This window comes from Gavia stellata, chromosome 38 (genome assembly GCF_030936135.1).
Source record: "Gavia stellata isolate bGavSte3 chromosome 38, bGavSte3.hap2, whole genome shotgun sequence".
NCBI classification, from domain to species: domain Eukaryota; kingdom Metazoa; phylum Chordata; class Aves; order Gaviiformes; family Gaviidae; genus Gavia; species Gavia stellata.
This window is the reverse complement of record NC_082631.1, coordinates 659,234-676,520: the sequence shown is the minus strand read 5'-3', so window position 1 is coordinate 676,520 and position 17,287 is coordinate 659,234. Positions and strand designations below refer to the sequence as shown.

Here is a 17,287-nt window from a genome sequence, read left to right as displayed (position 1 = left end):
TGGGAGGGGCGGCCCGGACGCCTGGGTCCTCACCGGGACCCATCCCCCAACCCCGCGACCCCCAGAGACGAGGCACAGGCGGGGGGGGGAGAGGGGGGGCTTTAATGGGCCACTCACGGCACTGGGGGGCACTGGGAGCTACTGGGGGGCACTGGGTGGTGCTGAGGGGGCACTATGGGATACTGGGAGGAACTGGGGGGGCACTGGGAGCTCGGGGGGGGGGCACTGGGGGGGCATTGGGGATTACTGGGACCTACTGGGGAGCACTGGGGGATACTGGGAGGAACTGGGGGGGGCACTGGGAGCTCGGGGGGGGCACTGGGGGGGGCACTGGGGGTTACTGGGAGCTACTGGGAGCACTGGGGGATACAGGGAGGAACTGGAGGGGCACTTGGGGGTTACTGGAAGCTACTGGGGGATACTGGGAGGAACTGGGGGGGGCACTGGGAGCTCGGGGGGGGGCACTGGGGGGGCATTGGGGATTACTGGGACCTACTGGGGAGCACTGGGGGATACTGGGAGGAACTGGGGGGGCACTGGGGGGTTACTGGAAGCTACTGGGGAGCACTGGGGGATACTGGAGGAATTGGAGAGGCACTGGGAGCTCGGGGGGTACTGGGAACAGCTGGGGGGCACTAGGGGCTATCAGGAGCAACTGGGGGGCACTGGGAGCAACTGGGGGGCACTGGGAGCTACTGGGGGTACTGGGAGCAGTTGGGGAACACTGGGGGATATCAGGAGCAACTGGGGGGGGTACTGAGAGCAACTGGGGGGGTATGGGGAACACTGGGGGTTACTGGGAGCAACTGGGGGGCACTGGGAGCTCTGGGGGCACCAGGGGACGCCGGGGATCAGGGGGGGGGGCCCCCCGCCCCCCCCCGCCGCCCCTCCAGGATCAGCCGCGACTGGCGCTTGATGGCGGCGCGGGACGGGGGGGGGCCCCCGGGCGGGGGGGGGCGGCTCCTTCCTCTGCGGGGACCCGCCGTGAGCCCCACGTGGGGCCCCGGCGGGGGGGGCGGCTCCTTCCTCTGCGGGGACCCGCCGTCGAGCCCCACGGCTGCCCCACGGCTGCCCCACGGCCCTCAGAACCCCCCGGCCCCTATAGCCCCCCATGATATCCCCCCCCATAGCCCCCCCCAACCCTCCCCACACCCCCATGGCCCCCATAGCCCCCATAGCCCCCCCGTGCCCCCCCAGCCCCCCCCAACCCCCCCATGGTCCCTATAGCTCCCCCACAGCCCCCCCCAGCCCCATAGCCCCCCCTCACCATCAGAGCTGTGGGGCGGGGCCGTGGGGTCCTCCCTGTCAGACGGCTGCGCTGCAGCAAGGCCTCCAGCTGGGGGGCCGGGGGGGACCCCAAAATCGGTCAGGCCCCCCCAAACCAGCTCAGGGCCCCCCCAGATGGGCTCAGGGCCCCCCAGACCCGCCCCAATCAGGTCAGGGCCCCCCCAGACCACCTCAGGGACCCCCCAGAATCCTCCAGAGGGGCTCAGGCCCCCCCAGAGTCCCCCAGATGGGGTCAGGGCCCTCCAGAGCCCCCCCAGATCAGCTCAGGGCCCCCCAAACCCCCCCAGATGGGGTCAGGGCCCTCCAGAGCCCCCCCAGATCAGCTCAGGGCCCCCAAACCCCCCCCAGATGGGGGTCAGGCCCCCCCCCCAACCTGCTCAGAGCCCCCCCCCGGTGCCCACCTGGTGTGGGGTGCTGGGGGGGGGGCGCTGGGCCTGGGGGTGCCCCCGCAGCCCCCCCTGCAGCGCCGCCAGCCGGGCCCGGGTCTGCGCCAGCAGCTGGGGCAGCGCCTGGGGGTCCCCCGGGGGGGGCTGCGGCTGCCCCCCCCGTCCTCCTGCGGGGGAAACTGAGGCACGGCCACACCCACCCACCACCTCCTGCCCCACGGGGACCAGGCCTCCTGCCCCATGGCGTCCTGACCCACGGCGACCCAGGGTCCTGCCCCCTAGAGACCCACATCTCCTGCCCCACGGGGACCCAGGCCTCCTGCCCCATGGCGTCCTGACCCACGGCGACCCAGGGTCCTGCCCCCTAGAGACCCACATCTCCTGCCCCACGGGGACCCAGGCCTCCTGCCCCATGGCGTCCTGACCCATGGCAACCCAGGTGTCCTGCTCCCCTGGGACCCATGTGTCCACCCCACAGGACCCATGTGTCCTGCCCCATGGGGACCCAGTCCTCCTGCCCCACAGGGACATAGGTGTCCTGCCCCACGGGGACGCAGGTGTCCCACCCCACAGGCACCACGTGTCCTGCCCCATGGGGACCCACATATCCTGCCCTCGGCACCCAGGTCTCCTGCCCCACTGGGACCAAGGTGTCCCACCCCACGGGGACCCAGGCCTCCTGCCTCATGGGGACCCACATGTCCTGCCCCACAGAGACCCAGGTTCCTGCCCCACGGGGACCCACACGTCCTACCCCACAGAGACCCCAGCTTCCTGCCCCACGGGGACCCACACGTCCTACCCCACAGAGACCCTGGCTTCCTGCCCCATGGGGACCCACGTGTCCTGCCCACAGGCACCCAGCCCTCCCGCCCCCCCGGCTCACCAGGGCCACGTGCCGCAGGCGGCCGGCCAGGTGCTGCAGGCCGGCGCTGGCGGTGGCCAGGGCCTGCGTCACCTCGGCCAGGTCACGGCGGGCGCCCCTCCCGCCGCTGCTGCTCCTGCCCCAGCCGCTGCCGCAGCTCCTCCGCCCGCCGCCGCGCCCTGCCACCCACTGCCAGCGTGACCCCCGCGTGGGGGACCCCTGCAACCCCCCAACCGCCCCCCACCGCCCTGGGAGCCCGGCGGCTGGGACCCACGTAACCCCCCCCCACTGCCCCACTCCTCCCAGAGCCCCCTCAGCACCCAAGTGTGCAGGGATCTGGGACCCACCCCCCCACACTGCTCCCCTCCCTTCAGGGACCCCGGCACCCAGGTGTCCCACCCCCAGGGACCCACGTATCTGGTAGGGACCCAGGCGTCCCACCCACGGGGACCCAACTGTCCAGACCCCCCCAAGGACCCCGGGGTCCCACTCGCTGGGCACCCAGATGTCCACACATGGGGACCCAGACATCCAGGCTCCATGGCACCCAGGGGTCCCACCCATGGGAACCAGGCGTCCAGACCCCTAGGGCCCCCGGTGTCCCACCCCCCATGGGACCCAGATGTCCCACCACAGGGACCCAGGTGTCCAGACCCCCCCAGGGACCCCGGGGTCCCACCCGCTGGGGACCCAGATGTCCCACCCATGGGGACCCAAGGGGCCCCAGTGTCCCAACCCCAGGGACCCAGATGTCTCACCCATGGGGACCCAGATGTCCCATCCACGGGGACCCAGGTGTCCAGACCCCCCCAGGGACGTCAGGGTCCCACCCGCTGGGGACCCAGATGTCCTGCACATGGGGACCCAGGTGTCCGGGCCCCATGGCACCCAGGTGTCCCACCCATGGGGACCCAGGGTCCGCAGTGTCCCACCCCCCAGGACCCAGATGTCCCACCCATGGGGACCCAGGTGTCCCACCCCCCCATGGGACCCAGATGTCCCACCCATGGGGACCCAGGTGTCCAGACCCCCCCCAGGAACCCCGGGGTCCCACCCGCTGGGGACCCGCATGTCCCACCCATGGGGACCCAGGTGTCAGGCCCCCGGTGTCCCCAGGGCCCCAGATGTCCCACCCGCGGGGACCCAGGTGTCTGGGGCCCCCGGTGTCCCACCCCCGGGTCCCCGGGCCCCAGGTGGCCCCCCCGGCCCCCCCGGCCCCCGCTGACCCTGCCCGCTGGCCCTCCCCGCCGTAGCGCAGCCGCTGCAGCTGCTCGTCCAGCGCCGCCGCCTCTGCCCGCAGCTCCCCAGGGCCAGCGCGTTCCCCCGGGCCAGTGCCGCCAGCCCCTGGGCCACCGCCCGCCGGGCCGCCCGCTGGGGGACACGGACGGGGGACACGGGCAGGGGGACGGGGGGACGGGGGGACGTGGGCATGGGGACAGGGGGACGTGGGGACAGGGGAACGTGGGGTCACGGGGATGTGGGGACATGGACATGGGGACAGGGGGACGTGGGACACGAGCAGGGGGACGTGGGGACGTGGGACACAGGGACGTGAGGACGTGGCATGGGGATGTGGGCATGGGGACAGGGGGACATGGGGACACAGGGGCATGGGGACATGGGCATGGGACAGGAGGACGTGGGACAGGGGACGTGAGGACGTGGGCATGGGGACAGAGGACGTGGGGATATGGGCAGGGAGATGTGGGGATGTGGGGACATGGGGACGCAGTGACACAGGCATGGGGATGCAGGGACATGGGCAGGGGGACGTGGGGACATGGGGACATGTGCATGGGGACCAGCCAGGCCACCCGCTGTGGGACACGGGGACGTGGGGACAGGGGGACATGTGCATGGGGACATGTGCATGGGGACACGGTGATGTGGGGACACAGGCACCCGGCCATGGGGACACGGGGACATGGGGACACAAGCATGGGGACACAGGCATGGGATGTGGGACATGGGGACATAGGGGCACGGGGCCATGGGGACACGGGGCCATGGCAATGTGGGGACACAGACGTGGGGACCAGCCGGGCCACCCACCGCCCCACGGCCTGCCCCACCTGCTGGGGGGGGACAGCGGCCCTGGGGCCATGCCCGGGGTGGGGCACAGGGACCCCCCCACCTCTGGGGACACGGGGGCCCGTGGGGACACCGGGACACGGGGGGGGTCCTCACCTGGGGGCTGGTGCTGCCGGGGGGGGGCGCGCAGGCGGGGGGGGGGCTCCGCTGGGCCCTCGGGTGGGGGCGTGGGGGGTGCGGGGGGCCCTCCGGCCCCTCCTCCGGCTCCGGGGACTCCCGGGGGGGGGTCAGGCTGGGGGACGGGGGGGGTGGCACTGTCCGGCGTGGGACAGGGCCCCACGTCCCGCGTGTCCCCCCCCCAAATGTCCCCCCCCGGAGCCCCCTGCCCCCCCCCCCAGCCCCCCGGAGGCCCTGCTGCCCCCCCAGCCCAGCCCCTGCACCCCAACTCCTCCCGACCCCCACCCTGGCCCCCCCGAACCCTCCTGAGCCCCCCCGGGGCCCCCCCGGCCCCCCCGTACCGGCCCCGGCGGCTCCTGGCCCTGCTCCTCCTCCAGCGCCCGCGGCCGAGCCCCCTGCGCCCGCCGGGCCCCCGTCTCCTGCGGGGGGCACCCGTGGGTGCTGGGGGGGCCCCACGGGCACCCAGCCTGCCCCACGGGGACCCTGCCCGCCCCACGGGCACCCGGCCAAGCCCATGGGGGCCCAACGTGCCCCATGGCAACCCACCCTGCCCCACAGGGACCTGACCTGCCCTGTGGGCACCCAGCCAGCCCCATGGGCACCCACCCTGCCCCACGGGGATCCACCCTGCCCCAGCTGCACCCATCCTGACCCATGGGCACCCACTCTGCCCCACGGGGATCCACACTGCCCCACAGGCACCCACTCTGCCCCATGGGGACCCATCCTGCCCCATGGGCACTTGCTCTCCCCCATGGAGACCTGGCCTGCCCCACAGGCATCCACCCTGCCCCACGGGCACCCACCCTGCCCCATGGGGACCGACCCTTCCCCATGGGGACCCATCCTGCCCCATGGGCATCCATCCTGCCCCACGGGCATCCACCCTGCCCCAGCTGCACCCACCCTGCCCCACGGGCACCCACCCTGCCCCATGGGACCGACCCTTCCCCATGGGGACCCATCCTGCCCACGGGCATCCACCCTGCCCCACGGGCATCCACCCTGCCCCAGCTGCACCCACCCTGCCCCACGGGCACCCACCCTGCCCCATGGGGACCCGGCTGGCCCCATGGGCACCCATCCTGCCCCACGGGGACCCACTCTGCCCCATGGGCATGCACCCCGCCCCACTTGCGCCCCCCCCCGCCCCCCCGTACCCGTTCCCGGCCTGGCCCCCCCGGCGCCCCCCGGGCCGGTGCCGGGGTCCCGCAGCTCCCGCAGCTGCCGCCGCCGCCGGCCCAGCTCCGCCTCCAGCAGCTCCAGGCGGCCCCGGGCGGCCCCGGCCTCCTCCTGCCCCACGGCCGGCTGCAGTGGGGGGCCGTGACCCCCACCCGGGGACCCCCCCATGGGGACCCCCACCCCAGGGAACCCCCCCACCCCAGGGGACACAGCGCCCTGGGGACACAGCGCCCGGGACAGCCCCCCCCCCGGGAATCCCACCCATGGGACCCCCCACCCATGGGGGCTCCCATCCATGGACACCCACCCAAGGGGCCGAAACCAGCACCCGTGGGACCCAGGGGACTCCCACCCATAGGCCTCTCCCCACCCAGGGAACCCCCACCCATGGGACTCAGCACCCATAGGACCCCTCACCCACAGGCTCCCACCAGGGCACGCCCCCCCGCCACAGGACCCCCACCTGGTGGACCCAGCACCCATGGGTGTCAAAGCCCATTTCCAGTCACAGTCCCATCCCCATGCATGTGTGGGGCGCGGTTGTGGGGCAGAGGTGTGGGGTGTGGTGTGGGGCAGAGGTGTGGGGCACGGTGTGGGCAGAGCTTTGGGGCAAAGGTGTGGGGCACAGCTTTGGGGCAAAGGTGTGGGGCACAGCTGTGGGGTGTGGTGTGGGCAGAAGTGTGGGGCACGGTGTGGGGCAGAGGTGTGGGGCATGGTGTCAGGCAGAGCTTTGGGGCAAAGGTGTGGGGCACAGCTGTGGGGCGCGGTGTGGGCAGAGGTGTGGGGTGTGGTCTGGGGCACGGTGTGGGGCAGAGGTGTGGGGCACAGTGTCGGGCAGAGCTTTGGGCAAAGGTGTTGGGCAGAGCTTTGGGGCAAAGGAGTGGGGCACAGCTGTGGGGCGCGGTGTGGGGCAGAGCTTTGGGCAGAGGTGTGGGGCACGGTGTGGGGCAGAGGTGTGGGGCGCGGGTACCTGGAGGTGCGCCCCCAGGCGGCGGTAGAGCGCCGTCAGCCGCTCGGCCTCCTCCGCCCGCAGCCGCAGCCGCCCCAGGCCCCCCCGCAGCGCCCCCGCCTGCGGGAGTGGCACCCCGTGTCCGGGGGGGCCCGGCCCCCGAGGGCGGGTCCCGGGGTGGCTGGAGGGGTGCCGGGGTCCCCCCCAGGGGTGTGTGGGGCGGGGGGGGGTGGCCCGGGGTGGGGACACCCACCTGGTCCTGGTCCCGGTCCCGGTCCCGGGGGGCGCGGGGGGGGCGCGGGGGGGGCGCGGGGCGCGGCGGGGCCGGGGGGGGGCCCAGGGCGTCCAGGCGCCGCCGCTGCACCCACAGGCGCCCGCAGAGCAGCGCCCGCGCCCGCTGGGGGGGGTCGGGTGGGCACCGCTGTGCGCCCCCCCCCACCCGCGTCTCCCCTGTACCCCCCGTGACCCCCTGCCCCCGGTGACCCCCTGCCCCCGGTGACCCCGCTGACCTCCTGCCCCCCCGCAGCCCCTGTGACCTCCTGTGACCCCATGACCTCCCGTGACCCCCACCCCCCTGTGACCCCTCCCACCCCCCCCAGCACCCCCGCCCCTCCCTGACCCCCTGTGACCCCCCCGCACCCCCTGTAACTCCCTGTGACCCCATGACCCCTGTGACCGCCTGCCCCCCGTGACCCCCATCCACCCCTGTGACCCCCTCCCTGACCCCCTGTGATCCCCTGTGACCCCCCTGCACCCCGGTGACTCCCCGCAACCCCTGTAACTCCCCGTGACCCCATGACCCTCCATGACCCCCTGCCCCCCCGTGACCCTCACCCACCCCTGTGACCTCTCCCACCCCCCCCAGCACCCCCACCCCTCCCTACCCCCCTGTGACCCCCCCAACTCCCCAGTGACTCCCCGCATGCCCCTGCCACCCCGTGACCTTGTGACCCCCCATTGCCCCCCCGTGACCCCATGCCCCCTGACCCCCCTGCTCCCTGTGACCCCCCCATGACCCCCCGGCCCCTGCCCCTCTGTGCCCCCCGTGCCCCCCCCGCTGACCCCTGACCCCGCGCACCCCACGGTCCCGCAGGCGCAGCAGCCCCCGGCCCTCGGGGCAGCGCTGCAGCAGCTCCAGCAGCGACCCCTCCTCACCCTGCGGGGTCACAGGGGTCAGGGGTCACGGGGGGGTCACGGCGGGGGGGGGGGCACCGGGGGGGGGACACGACACAGGAGTGTCATGGGGAGGGGCACCGAGGGGGGTATGGGGGTCACAGGAGGGTCATAGGGGGGTCGGGGGGGGACACTGGGGGTCATGGGGTCACTGGGGGTCATAGGGTCATGGCAGGGGTCATGGGAGGGTCATCGGGGTCAGCGAGAGGGTGGGGGGTCATAGGGAGTCATGCTGCAGGGGGTGGGGGGGTCACCAGGGGTCACAGGGTCATGGGAGGTTTGGGGGGGTCACCAAAGGGGTCAAAGGAGGGGCATGGGTGGGTCACCAGGGGTCATGGGGTGACAGGGGTCATGGGGGGGTCACCCCGTGGGGACATGGGGGGCACCCGGAGGTCAAAGGGTCACAGGGGGCTCATGGGGGGCACTGAGGGGGCACAGGGTGACTGACAGGGGTCATGGGGGGGCAGGGGGGGCGATGGGGGGGTGCGTCACCCTGCAGGAACTGGGGGGGGGTCACAGAGGGGTCACACGGGGGTCACAGGGGGTCACGGGGGTGTCCCCCCCCTCACCGCCAGGGCCTGCGCCAGGTCCCGCTGCAGCCGCCGGTGCTGGGCCCGCAGCCCCCGGCCCGGGGGGGGGCGCTGGGGGGGGGCGGCGTCAGCGGCCCCCCGGCCCCCCCCGGGCCCATCCTGCCCCCCCCGCCCCCCAATTCCCCCTCTCACCCCCGTCCTGCCCCCCCAGTGCCCCCCCAACGCCCCCCGGTGCCCCCCCCGTGCCCCCCAGCCCCCCAACGCCCCCCGGTGCCCCCCCGTGCCCCCCAACGCCCCCCCCCCCCCCGTACCTGGCTCCTGGCTCTTGCCCCGGGGCGGCGGCGGCCGGGGGGGGCAGCGAGGGGCCGCCATGGCGGGGGGGTGTGTCCCTGTGGGGGAACCGGGGGGTCGGGGGGGGCCCCGCAAGCCCCCCCGATACCCTCGGGGGCCTTTGGGGCCCATCTGCCCCCCCCGAGACGCCCCCGATCCCCCCCGGCTCCCCAAATCCCCCCCCCGGCTCCCCAGTGCCCCCCCCGCACCCCAAATGCGGCCCCCGGGGCCCCCCGCCCCGCACGCACGTGCCGCCCCAGCTCCTGCCTCCCGGTGCCCCCCCCCGTCGCTATGGCAACCGGACGCTCGGTCTCCCATTGGCCGCTTCGCCACACCCAAGATGGCGGCCCCCACGAGGGAAGGGCCGGCGGAGGCGCCACACCCAACATGGCGGCGGCGGCCGGACGCTGCCTCCCCTCCCCCCGCGGCGCGGCCGGAAGTTCCGCCTCGTCCGCTTCCGCTTCCGCCGTGTGGACCCTGAACCGGCCGCGCGCGGACGGCCCCGCGGTACCGGGGGTCTATAGGGGATCTGGGGGGCCTATAGGGGGTGTTGGGGGGCCTATAGGCGACCTGAGGGGTCTATGGGGGTCCGGGGGCGCCTACAGGGGGTGCTGGGGGGCGTATAGGGCATATGGAGCGTCTGTGGGGGACCGGGGGGCGTACAGGGGGTCCTCGGGGCCTACGGGGAGCCTATAGGGGTGGTGGGAAGCATATAGGGGGTCCTGGGGGGTATGTGGGGGTTATGGGGAGCCTATAGAGAGCCTATAGGGCTCTCTGTGGGATCTGTATGGGGTTCCGAGGGGCATAAAGGGGGTCTTGGGTAATCTATAGGCGTCGTGGGGGGTGTATAGGGAGCCTCGGGGGGCAGCAGGGGCCTGAGAGCATCTCTAGGGGGCCGGGGGTGTCCATGTGGGGCCCTGGGGGGCGAGGGGGCCTATAGTGGAACTGGGGGCATCTCTAGGTGGCCTGAAGGGGTCTGTATGGGCCCTGGGGGGGGCTATGGGGGGTCTATAGGGGGGCTGTGCGGGTCTGGGGAGTCTGTAGGGGGCCTGGGGGTGTCTGTAGGGTTCCCTGGGGGGGCTCATGGGGGGAGCAGGAGACCCGGAGATGGGAAGAGCTCTCAGGGGGCGTGGCAGGCCTCTCTAGGGGGGCTCTATAGGGGCTGGGGGGGGCAGGAGGCCTGACCCGAGCCCCCAGCCCCCCCGTCCTGCCATGCTGCCGCTGCTGCTGCTGCTGCTGTCGGTGCCGCCGGTGCTGCCGGGCACCGTGGAGGTGATGCGGCCCCGCGGCGTCTCCCTCTCCAGTGAGTGACGGACCCACGCGGTGGGGGGGGGACACGACCCCACCGTCTGGGCCCCCCCGAGCCCCTCCATACGTGCGTCCCCCCAGACCACCATTTCTACGAGGCCTCGAAGCCCTTCACCTGCCTGGACGGCTCTGCCACCATCGCCTTCGCCTGGGTCAACGACGACTATTGCGACTGTCGTGACGGCTCCGACGAGCCCGGTGAGCCCCCCCTGAACACTGGGGACCCCCCCAGGGGACCCAGGCGTCCTGACAGCCCCCCCCGTGTGTCCTGTCCCCCCCCCAGGGACAGCAGCGTGTCCCAACGGCCGCTTCCACTGCACCAACGCCGGGTACCGGCCCCAGAACATCCCCTCGGCCCATGTCAACGACGGCGTCTGTGGTGGGTTGGGGTCCCTGGGGGGGACGGGGTCCCCGGGGGGGGTGTCAGGGTATCCCTGGGGTGTCGCTGAGGGGGGTCTTGGGCTCCTGAAGGGGAATTGGCCCCCCCCCCCCCAAGCTCCTTGTGGTTGGTATGGGGGGTAAGAAGGTCCCTGAGGGGCCTTGGGGGGAAGTATTGGGGTCCCAGGGGAGTTGCTAGGGGTCCCAAAGAGTGGGTGGGGGTCCCCAGGGGTTCTCTTGGATGTCCCTGAGAGGTATTGGGGTCCCTGGGGAGGTGTGTGGGGGTCCCAGAGGGAGGGTGGGGGTCCCCAGGAGGTCTCTTGGATGTCCCTGAGAGGTATTGGGGTCCCTGGGGAGGTGTGTGGGGGTCCCCGGGAGATCTCTTGGATGTCCCTGAGAGGTATTGGGGTCCCTGGGGAGGTGCGTGGGGGTCTCTGGGGGGGCTCTTGGGTGTCCCTGAGAGGTATTGGGGTCCCTGGGGAGGTGTGTGGGGGTCCCAGAGGGTGCGTGGGGGTCTCTGGGGGGGCTCTTGGGTGTTCCTGAGAGGTATTGGGGTCCCTGGGGAGGTTTCTGGGGGTCCCAGAGGGTGCGTGGGAGTCCCTGGGACCCCCAGGGATCATTGGGGGGGTTGGGGGTCCCCCAAGGGGGTCTGTGCTGGTTACAGATGGCCTGGGGGGGGGGGTTTTGGGGTCCCCGGGGTGGTGTTGGGGTCCCTGGGGGGTCCCCAGGGTGCTGAATGCCCCCCCCCAGACTGCTGCGACGCCACCGACGAGTATGACAGCGGGGCTGCCTGTGAGAACACCTGCAAGTGAGACTGGGGGGAACTGGGAGGGACTGGTGGGGGGGGGTCTCAGCCACAGCGGAGGCGGGGGGGGCCGTGTCTGCGTGGTGGGGTGCCCCCCCCACGCCCACCCCCACGCCGCTGCCCGCAGGGAGCTGGGCCGGCGGGAGCGGGAGGCACTGCAGCGCCGGGCGGAGGTGGCGCGTGAGGGTTTCCGCATCAAACAGCAGCTGGTGCAGGAGGCGGCCGCCGGGCGCCAGGAGAAGCAGGTACCGGCTTGGGGGGGGGCATAGGGGGGCCCCCCCGGGGTGCCTGGGGTGTCTAGGGGGGCCCACGGGGCAGGTGGGGGGGGCTATGGGGCACGTAGGGGTCACACAGAGGTCTTGGGGTGGGGGAGTGGGGATGTAGGGGGTCCGGGGGGCACGGGGGGGGGGCCTGTAATGGATGGAGGGGGTCCTGGGGGGCACGTGGAGGTCCCATAATGGATGGAGGGGGTCTGGGGGGCACGGGGGGGTTCCATAATGGATATAGGGGGTCCTGGGGGGCACGGGGGGGGTCCCATAATGGATATGGGGGGTCTTGGGGGGCACGGGGTGGTCCCATAATGGATGGAGGGGGTCCAGGGAGCACGGGGGGGTCCCATAATGGATATAGGGGCTCGTGGGGGGCATGTGGAGGTTCCATAATGGATGGAGGGGGTCCTGGGGGGCACGTGGAGGTCCCATAATGGATATAGGGGGTCCTGGGGGGCACGGGGGGGGTGCCATAATGGATATGGGGGGTCCTGGGGTCTTGGGGGGGCATCCTGTAATGGATGGAGGGGGTCCTGGGGGGCACGTGGAGGTCCCATAATGGATGGAGGGGGTCTGGGGGGCACGGGGGGGTCCCATAATGGATATAGGGGGTCCTGGGGGGGCATGTGGAGGTCCCATAATGGATGGAGGGGGTTGGGGGGGCACGTGGGGGTCCCAGTATGGATGTAGGGGGTCTACGTGGGGTGTAGGAGTCACACAGAAGTCCTGGGGGGCATGTGGGGATCTAGGGGGGCCGGGGGGGCACGTGGGGGCCTCAGGGGGGCATGGAGGGTCCTGGGGGGGACACATAGGGGTCACACAGGGGACATATGGGGCCCTGGGGAATGTATAGGGGTCCCGTGGGAGATGTAGGGGTTGTGGGGGGCACCTGGGGGTCCCAGGCATCATGTGGGGGGGATCCTGGGGGTCCCTGGGGGCGTGAGGGGATACAGAGGGTCCCAAGGTGCTTATGTCAGGGGGGGTCCGGGGCTGGGAAGCGGTGGGTTTGGGGGTGCGGGAGGGGCTTGGGGGGCCCGGGGAGGGGGTTGGGGGGCGCGGGGGTGCTGACCCCTCCGGCAGGGGCGGCTGGGGGGGCTGCAGGAGGCCCGGCGGGGGCTGGAGCAGCGCGTGGGGACCCTGCGGGCGGCCAAGGAGGCGGCCGAGGGGCCGGAGCGGGCGGCCAAGGAGGAGCATCGGCGGCGCTGGGAGGGTACGGTCCCCCCCCGGGTGCCTGGGTCCCCCCCCAGACGTCTGGGTCCCCCCCACGACATCTGGGTCCCCATGGGTGGGGGGGGCGCCTGGGTCTGGTGGGTGGGTGACGGGGGACACCTGGGTTCCACAGTGGGTGGGGGGCACCCAGATGCCTGGGTCCACGTGGGTGGGGGGCTCTCCCGGACACCTGGGCCCCCCCTGTTGTGGGTGGGGGGGCTCTCTCAGACACCTGGATCCCCCCTGTTGTGGGTGGGGGGCTCTCTCGGACACCTGGGGCCCCCCGTTGTGGGTGGGGGGGGTCTCATGGACGCCTGGGTCCTTTCCAGGAGGGGTCTGGGGGTTCTCCGGTCACCTGGGTCCCCCCGGGGGTGTGTGTGGGGGGTCCCCCCGATGCCTGGGGCCCCCCCCACCCCGACACGGTCTCTCCCAGCAGAGCAGCGCGCGGCAGTGGTGGCGGCGCAGGAGGCAGCGCAGGCGGACGAGGCCTTCGCCCAGCTGGACACCGACGGGGACGGGCGGTGAGCTGCGGGGGGGGGTCCCCGGGGTGGGGGGGGGCAGCCCACGGGGCCCCCCCTCACCCGATATCCCCTCCCCAGGGTGACGGCGGCGGAGCTGCGCGCCCGCCCCGAGCTGGACACCGACGGGGACGGCGCCGTCTCGGAGGAGGAGGCCCAGGTGGGACACCCCCCACACCCCGAACCCCCCCCCACGGGGCCTGGGGGGACCCCGGTGTCCGGGAGGGTGACACCCCCCCACCCCGTGTGCCCCCCCACCCCAGGCACTGCTGGGGGACCCGGCGCCGGTGGACGCCGCCACCTTCCGTGACCGCCTCTGGGCCACCATCAAGCACCACTACCGGCCCCAGGTGGGTCTGGGGGGGTCCCCAAAGCTGGGGGGGGTCTCCTGGCCTTTTGGGGGGGGGCAGGGCTTTGGGGGGGGGGCAGGAAGCGTTGCCGTGCCCCATGTTTGGGTAGGTCCTACGTTAAGTTCTTATAAGGAAACTGAGGCGGGGGGGGGGGGACCCGGGCGGCCTGACACACCCCCCCGCCATACACAGGGCCAAGCTGAGCCCCCCCCGTCCCCCCCCGAGCCCCCCCTGGAAGAGACCCCCCCTGAGGAGGAGGAGGAGGAGGAAGAAGAGGCTGAAAACGAGGAGGAGGAGGAAGAGGAGGACGGCGAAGGCCCCGAGGAGGAGCTGAAGGTGGGGGGGGGGGGGACAGCTGGGGCCCCCCCACTCTGTACCCTGCTGGGGGGGGTGGGGATCCCCCTCCTGACCCTGCTGCCCCCCCCCCCCAGGTGCCCCCCCCCCAGCACCCCGAGGAGAAGGGTCCCGAGGAGCCCCCCCCAGCGCCCCCCTTCGACGCTGCCACTCAGGCTCTGATTGATGGTATGGGGGGGCTGGGGGGTCCCCGGGGGTGTTGGGGGGCCCCAGGGCGGCTGGGGGGGGTCCCCAGGAGGCTTGGGGGGGTGATGGGGGGAGTTGGGGGGGGTGTCTCAAGTTTGGGGGGGTTCCATGGCATATTGAGGGCGGGGGGCATTCATGGGGGGTGTCTGGGGGGGTGGTGTTGGTGCATCAAGGGGAGGTTTGGGGGGGTCCGGGGGGGGGGGCTTTTGGGGTGTATCGGGGGGGCAGGATTTTGGGGTGTGTCTGGGGGAAAGGGAGTTTCTTGCGGGGGGGGTGATGGGGTTGGGGGGGGGGCTGTGGGTTTATGAATGCTGGGAGGATGGGGGGGGTCTCTGTGGTGGTGGGGGCCCTCTCTGTCCCCCTCCCCAGTGAGGATTGGGGGCTGCTCCCAGTTTGGGGGGGCTGCTCCCAGTTTGGGGGGGCCCCCTGTGACCCCCGTCCCCCCCAGCCGCCCAGCAGGCCCGTGAGGAGCTGGAGGAGGCCGAGCGAGCCCTCAAGGAGGCCGAGGAGTCCATCAGGTTGGGGGGGGACCTGTGACCCCCTTTGGGGGGGAGTGAAGCACCCTAAAAACCTCTTTCCCCTCCCATTGGGGGGGGACGGACACCCCAAAAACCTTCCAGGAGGGGGAAATGACACCCCCAACCCCCTCCCTGTAGTGGGGGGGACACACACTGAACACCTGTGTCAGCTCTGCACTGTGTGCCTCAGTTTCCCCCTGGTCTAAGGGGATGGGGGGGGGTGGTGTGTTTTTTCTGGGGGGGGCTGGGGGTGTTTGGGGGTGTCCCTGTCCCCCCCCGTGACCCCCCCCCCCATCCCGGCAGGGCCCTGGAGCAGGAGCTGGCTTTCGACTTCGGCCCCCAGGGCGAGTTCTCCTACCTGTACAGCCAGTGCTACGAGCTGGGCACCAGCGAGTGAGGGGGGGCCCAGGCATGGGGGGGGCACGGGGGGGCCATGGGGGGCCAGGGAGAGGGGTTGGGGAGGGGGAGATCTTGAGGGGGGCCAGGTATGGGGCACATCAGGGGACTTGGGGGGCAGGGAGAGGGGATGTGGTGGGGTTACAGGGGACATGGGGGGCAAAGGGGGGGGGGGCAAGCTGGGGAGTGGGTGTGGGGACATGGGGTGGGGGGGGCACCTGGGGGGGTTGTTAGACCTGTGATGGGGACGTTGGGGGGCTGGGGGGGGGTCGTGGGGGGCTGTGGAAAGGGGGGGGTAAAGGGGACATGGTGGGTGTCACGGGGGGGCGCGAGGTATGGGGACATTGGGGGTTTGGGGAGATGTGTGGGGGGGGTCATGGTGGGGGGCACCAGGGACCAGTTGTGGGGACACTGGGGGGGGCTGGGAACAGGGAACACCGGGGAGACCCACATGGGGGGTGGTTCTGGGGGACACAGGGGAGTTGGGGTCCCCCCCGTGTGTGTCCCCCCCCGTCACCGTGCCCCCCCTCTCTGTCCCCAGGTACATCTACCGCCTCTGCCCCTTCAAACGCGTCTCCCAGAAACCCAAACACGGCGGCGCCGAGACCAACCTGGGGTGAGGGGACCCCCGGGGACCCCGCGGTGGCCCCTGTCCCCCGTGTCCCCCCCCCATCACCTGTCCCCGTGTCCCCCCCAGGATGTGGGGCGCCTGGGCCGGCCCCGAGCACGATCGCTTCAGCGCCATGAAGTACGAGCACGGGACGGGCTGCTGGCAGGGCCCCAACCGGGCCACCACGGTGAGGCTGTCCCCACGTCCCCAGGGGTGTCCCCCATGTCCCCCAGGGTGTCCCCTGTCACCCCTGAGTGCCCCCGGGGTGTCTCCGTGTCACCCAGGGTGTGCCATCACCCCAGATTGTCCCCGTGGTGTCCCCCGTCACCCCAGAGTGGTGCCTGTGCTGTCCCCATGTCCCCCGTCACCCCAGAGCACCCACTGCGCTGTCCCCACGTCCCCTGGGGTGTCCCCTGTCACCCCAGAGTGCCCCTGGGGTGTCCTCATGTCCCCAGGGGTGTCTCCCATTACCCCTGAGTGCCCTCGAGGTGTCCCCATGTCACCCAGGGTGTCCTGTCACCCCAGAGAGCCCCCAGGGTGTCCCCACATCCCCAGGGGTGTCCCCAGAGGTGTCCCCTGTCACCCCAGAGTGCCCCTGGGGTGTCCTCATGTCCCCAGGGGTGTCTCCCATTACCCCAGAGTGCCCTCGGGGTGTCCCCATGTCACCCAGGGTGTCCTGTCACCCCAGAGCACCCCAGGGGTATCCCCATGTCCCCCAGGGTGTCCCCAGAGGTGTCCCCTATCACCCCAGAGTGCCCCTGGGGTGTCCCACATCCCCATCAACCCAGGGTGTCCTCGTTTTCCTTCTGGGTGCCCCCCATCCCTGTCCCCTGGGGTCTCCCCGTGCCCTTGGGGTGCCCCACGTCCCCTGGGGGTGGGGACCCCATCCCCGGGCCCCCCCCGCACTGAGCCCCAGCGCAGGTGAAGCTGTCCTGCGGGACGGAGACGGCGGTGACGGCCACCACCGAGCCCAGCCGCTGCGAGTACCTGATGGAGCTGGTGACGCCCGCGGCGTGTCGCACGCCCCCCTCGCACGAGGACCACGACGAGCTCTGACCCCCGGTACCGCCATCCACACCCCCCTCCTCGCACGAGGATCCCCCCCCTCCTCGCACGGGGACTCGCCTCACACCCCCACGGTCTCCTGGGCTGTGCCTCAGTTTCCCCTCAGGAGGGGAACCGTTCCCACAAGGGGACAATCCCCTCTGCTCTTGTCCTGGGGGGGGGGCTCCCTTGTCCCAGGGGGGGACACAGCCCCTGCCTCAGTTTCCCTCTCCCACAGCCCAGCGGGAGCTGCCAGGACCTCAAGTGACGGCAACGCCCCCCCCACCCAAGGACCCTTCGGGGTGGGGGCATTTGGGGTGGGGGGGACACCCCCACCGAGGACACTGCGACTGAGCCGGGGGGGCCGCGGGCGCTGCAGAGTGGTTCCTCCCCCCACCCGGGGTCCCCGTGTCGGGGGGTGTGTGTTGGGGG

General features: G+C 72.6%; 1 protein-coding gene across 1 annotated transcript; it reads left to right on the top strand.

The window, feature by feature from the left end:
* The first annotated feature begins 10,117 nt into the window (after positions 1-10,117).
* On the top strand, positions 10,118-17,235 carry PRKCSH (protein kinase C substrate 80K-H). Its single transcript, XM_059833056.1, has 17 exons — positions 10,118-10,213; positions 10,300-10,416; positions 10,502-10,597; positions 11,347-11,404; positions 11,529-11,646; positions 12,751-12,880; positions 13,316-13,400; positions 13,479-13,557; positions 13,661-13,747; positions 13,940-14,083; positions 14,179-14,269; positions 14,736-14,805; positions 15,109-15,198; positions 15,743-15,817; positions 15,899-15,998; positions 16,733-16,873; positions 17,094-17,235. Exons 1-16 carry the CDS (start codon positions 10,123-10,125, stop codon positions 16,865-16,867), a joined length of 1,566 nt encoding a protein of 521 aa, XP_059689039.1. The 5' UTR covers positions 10,118-10,122; the 3' UTR covers positions 16,868-16,873; positions 17,094-17,235.
* The last annotated feature ends 52 nt before the right edge of the window (positions 17,236-17,287 follow it).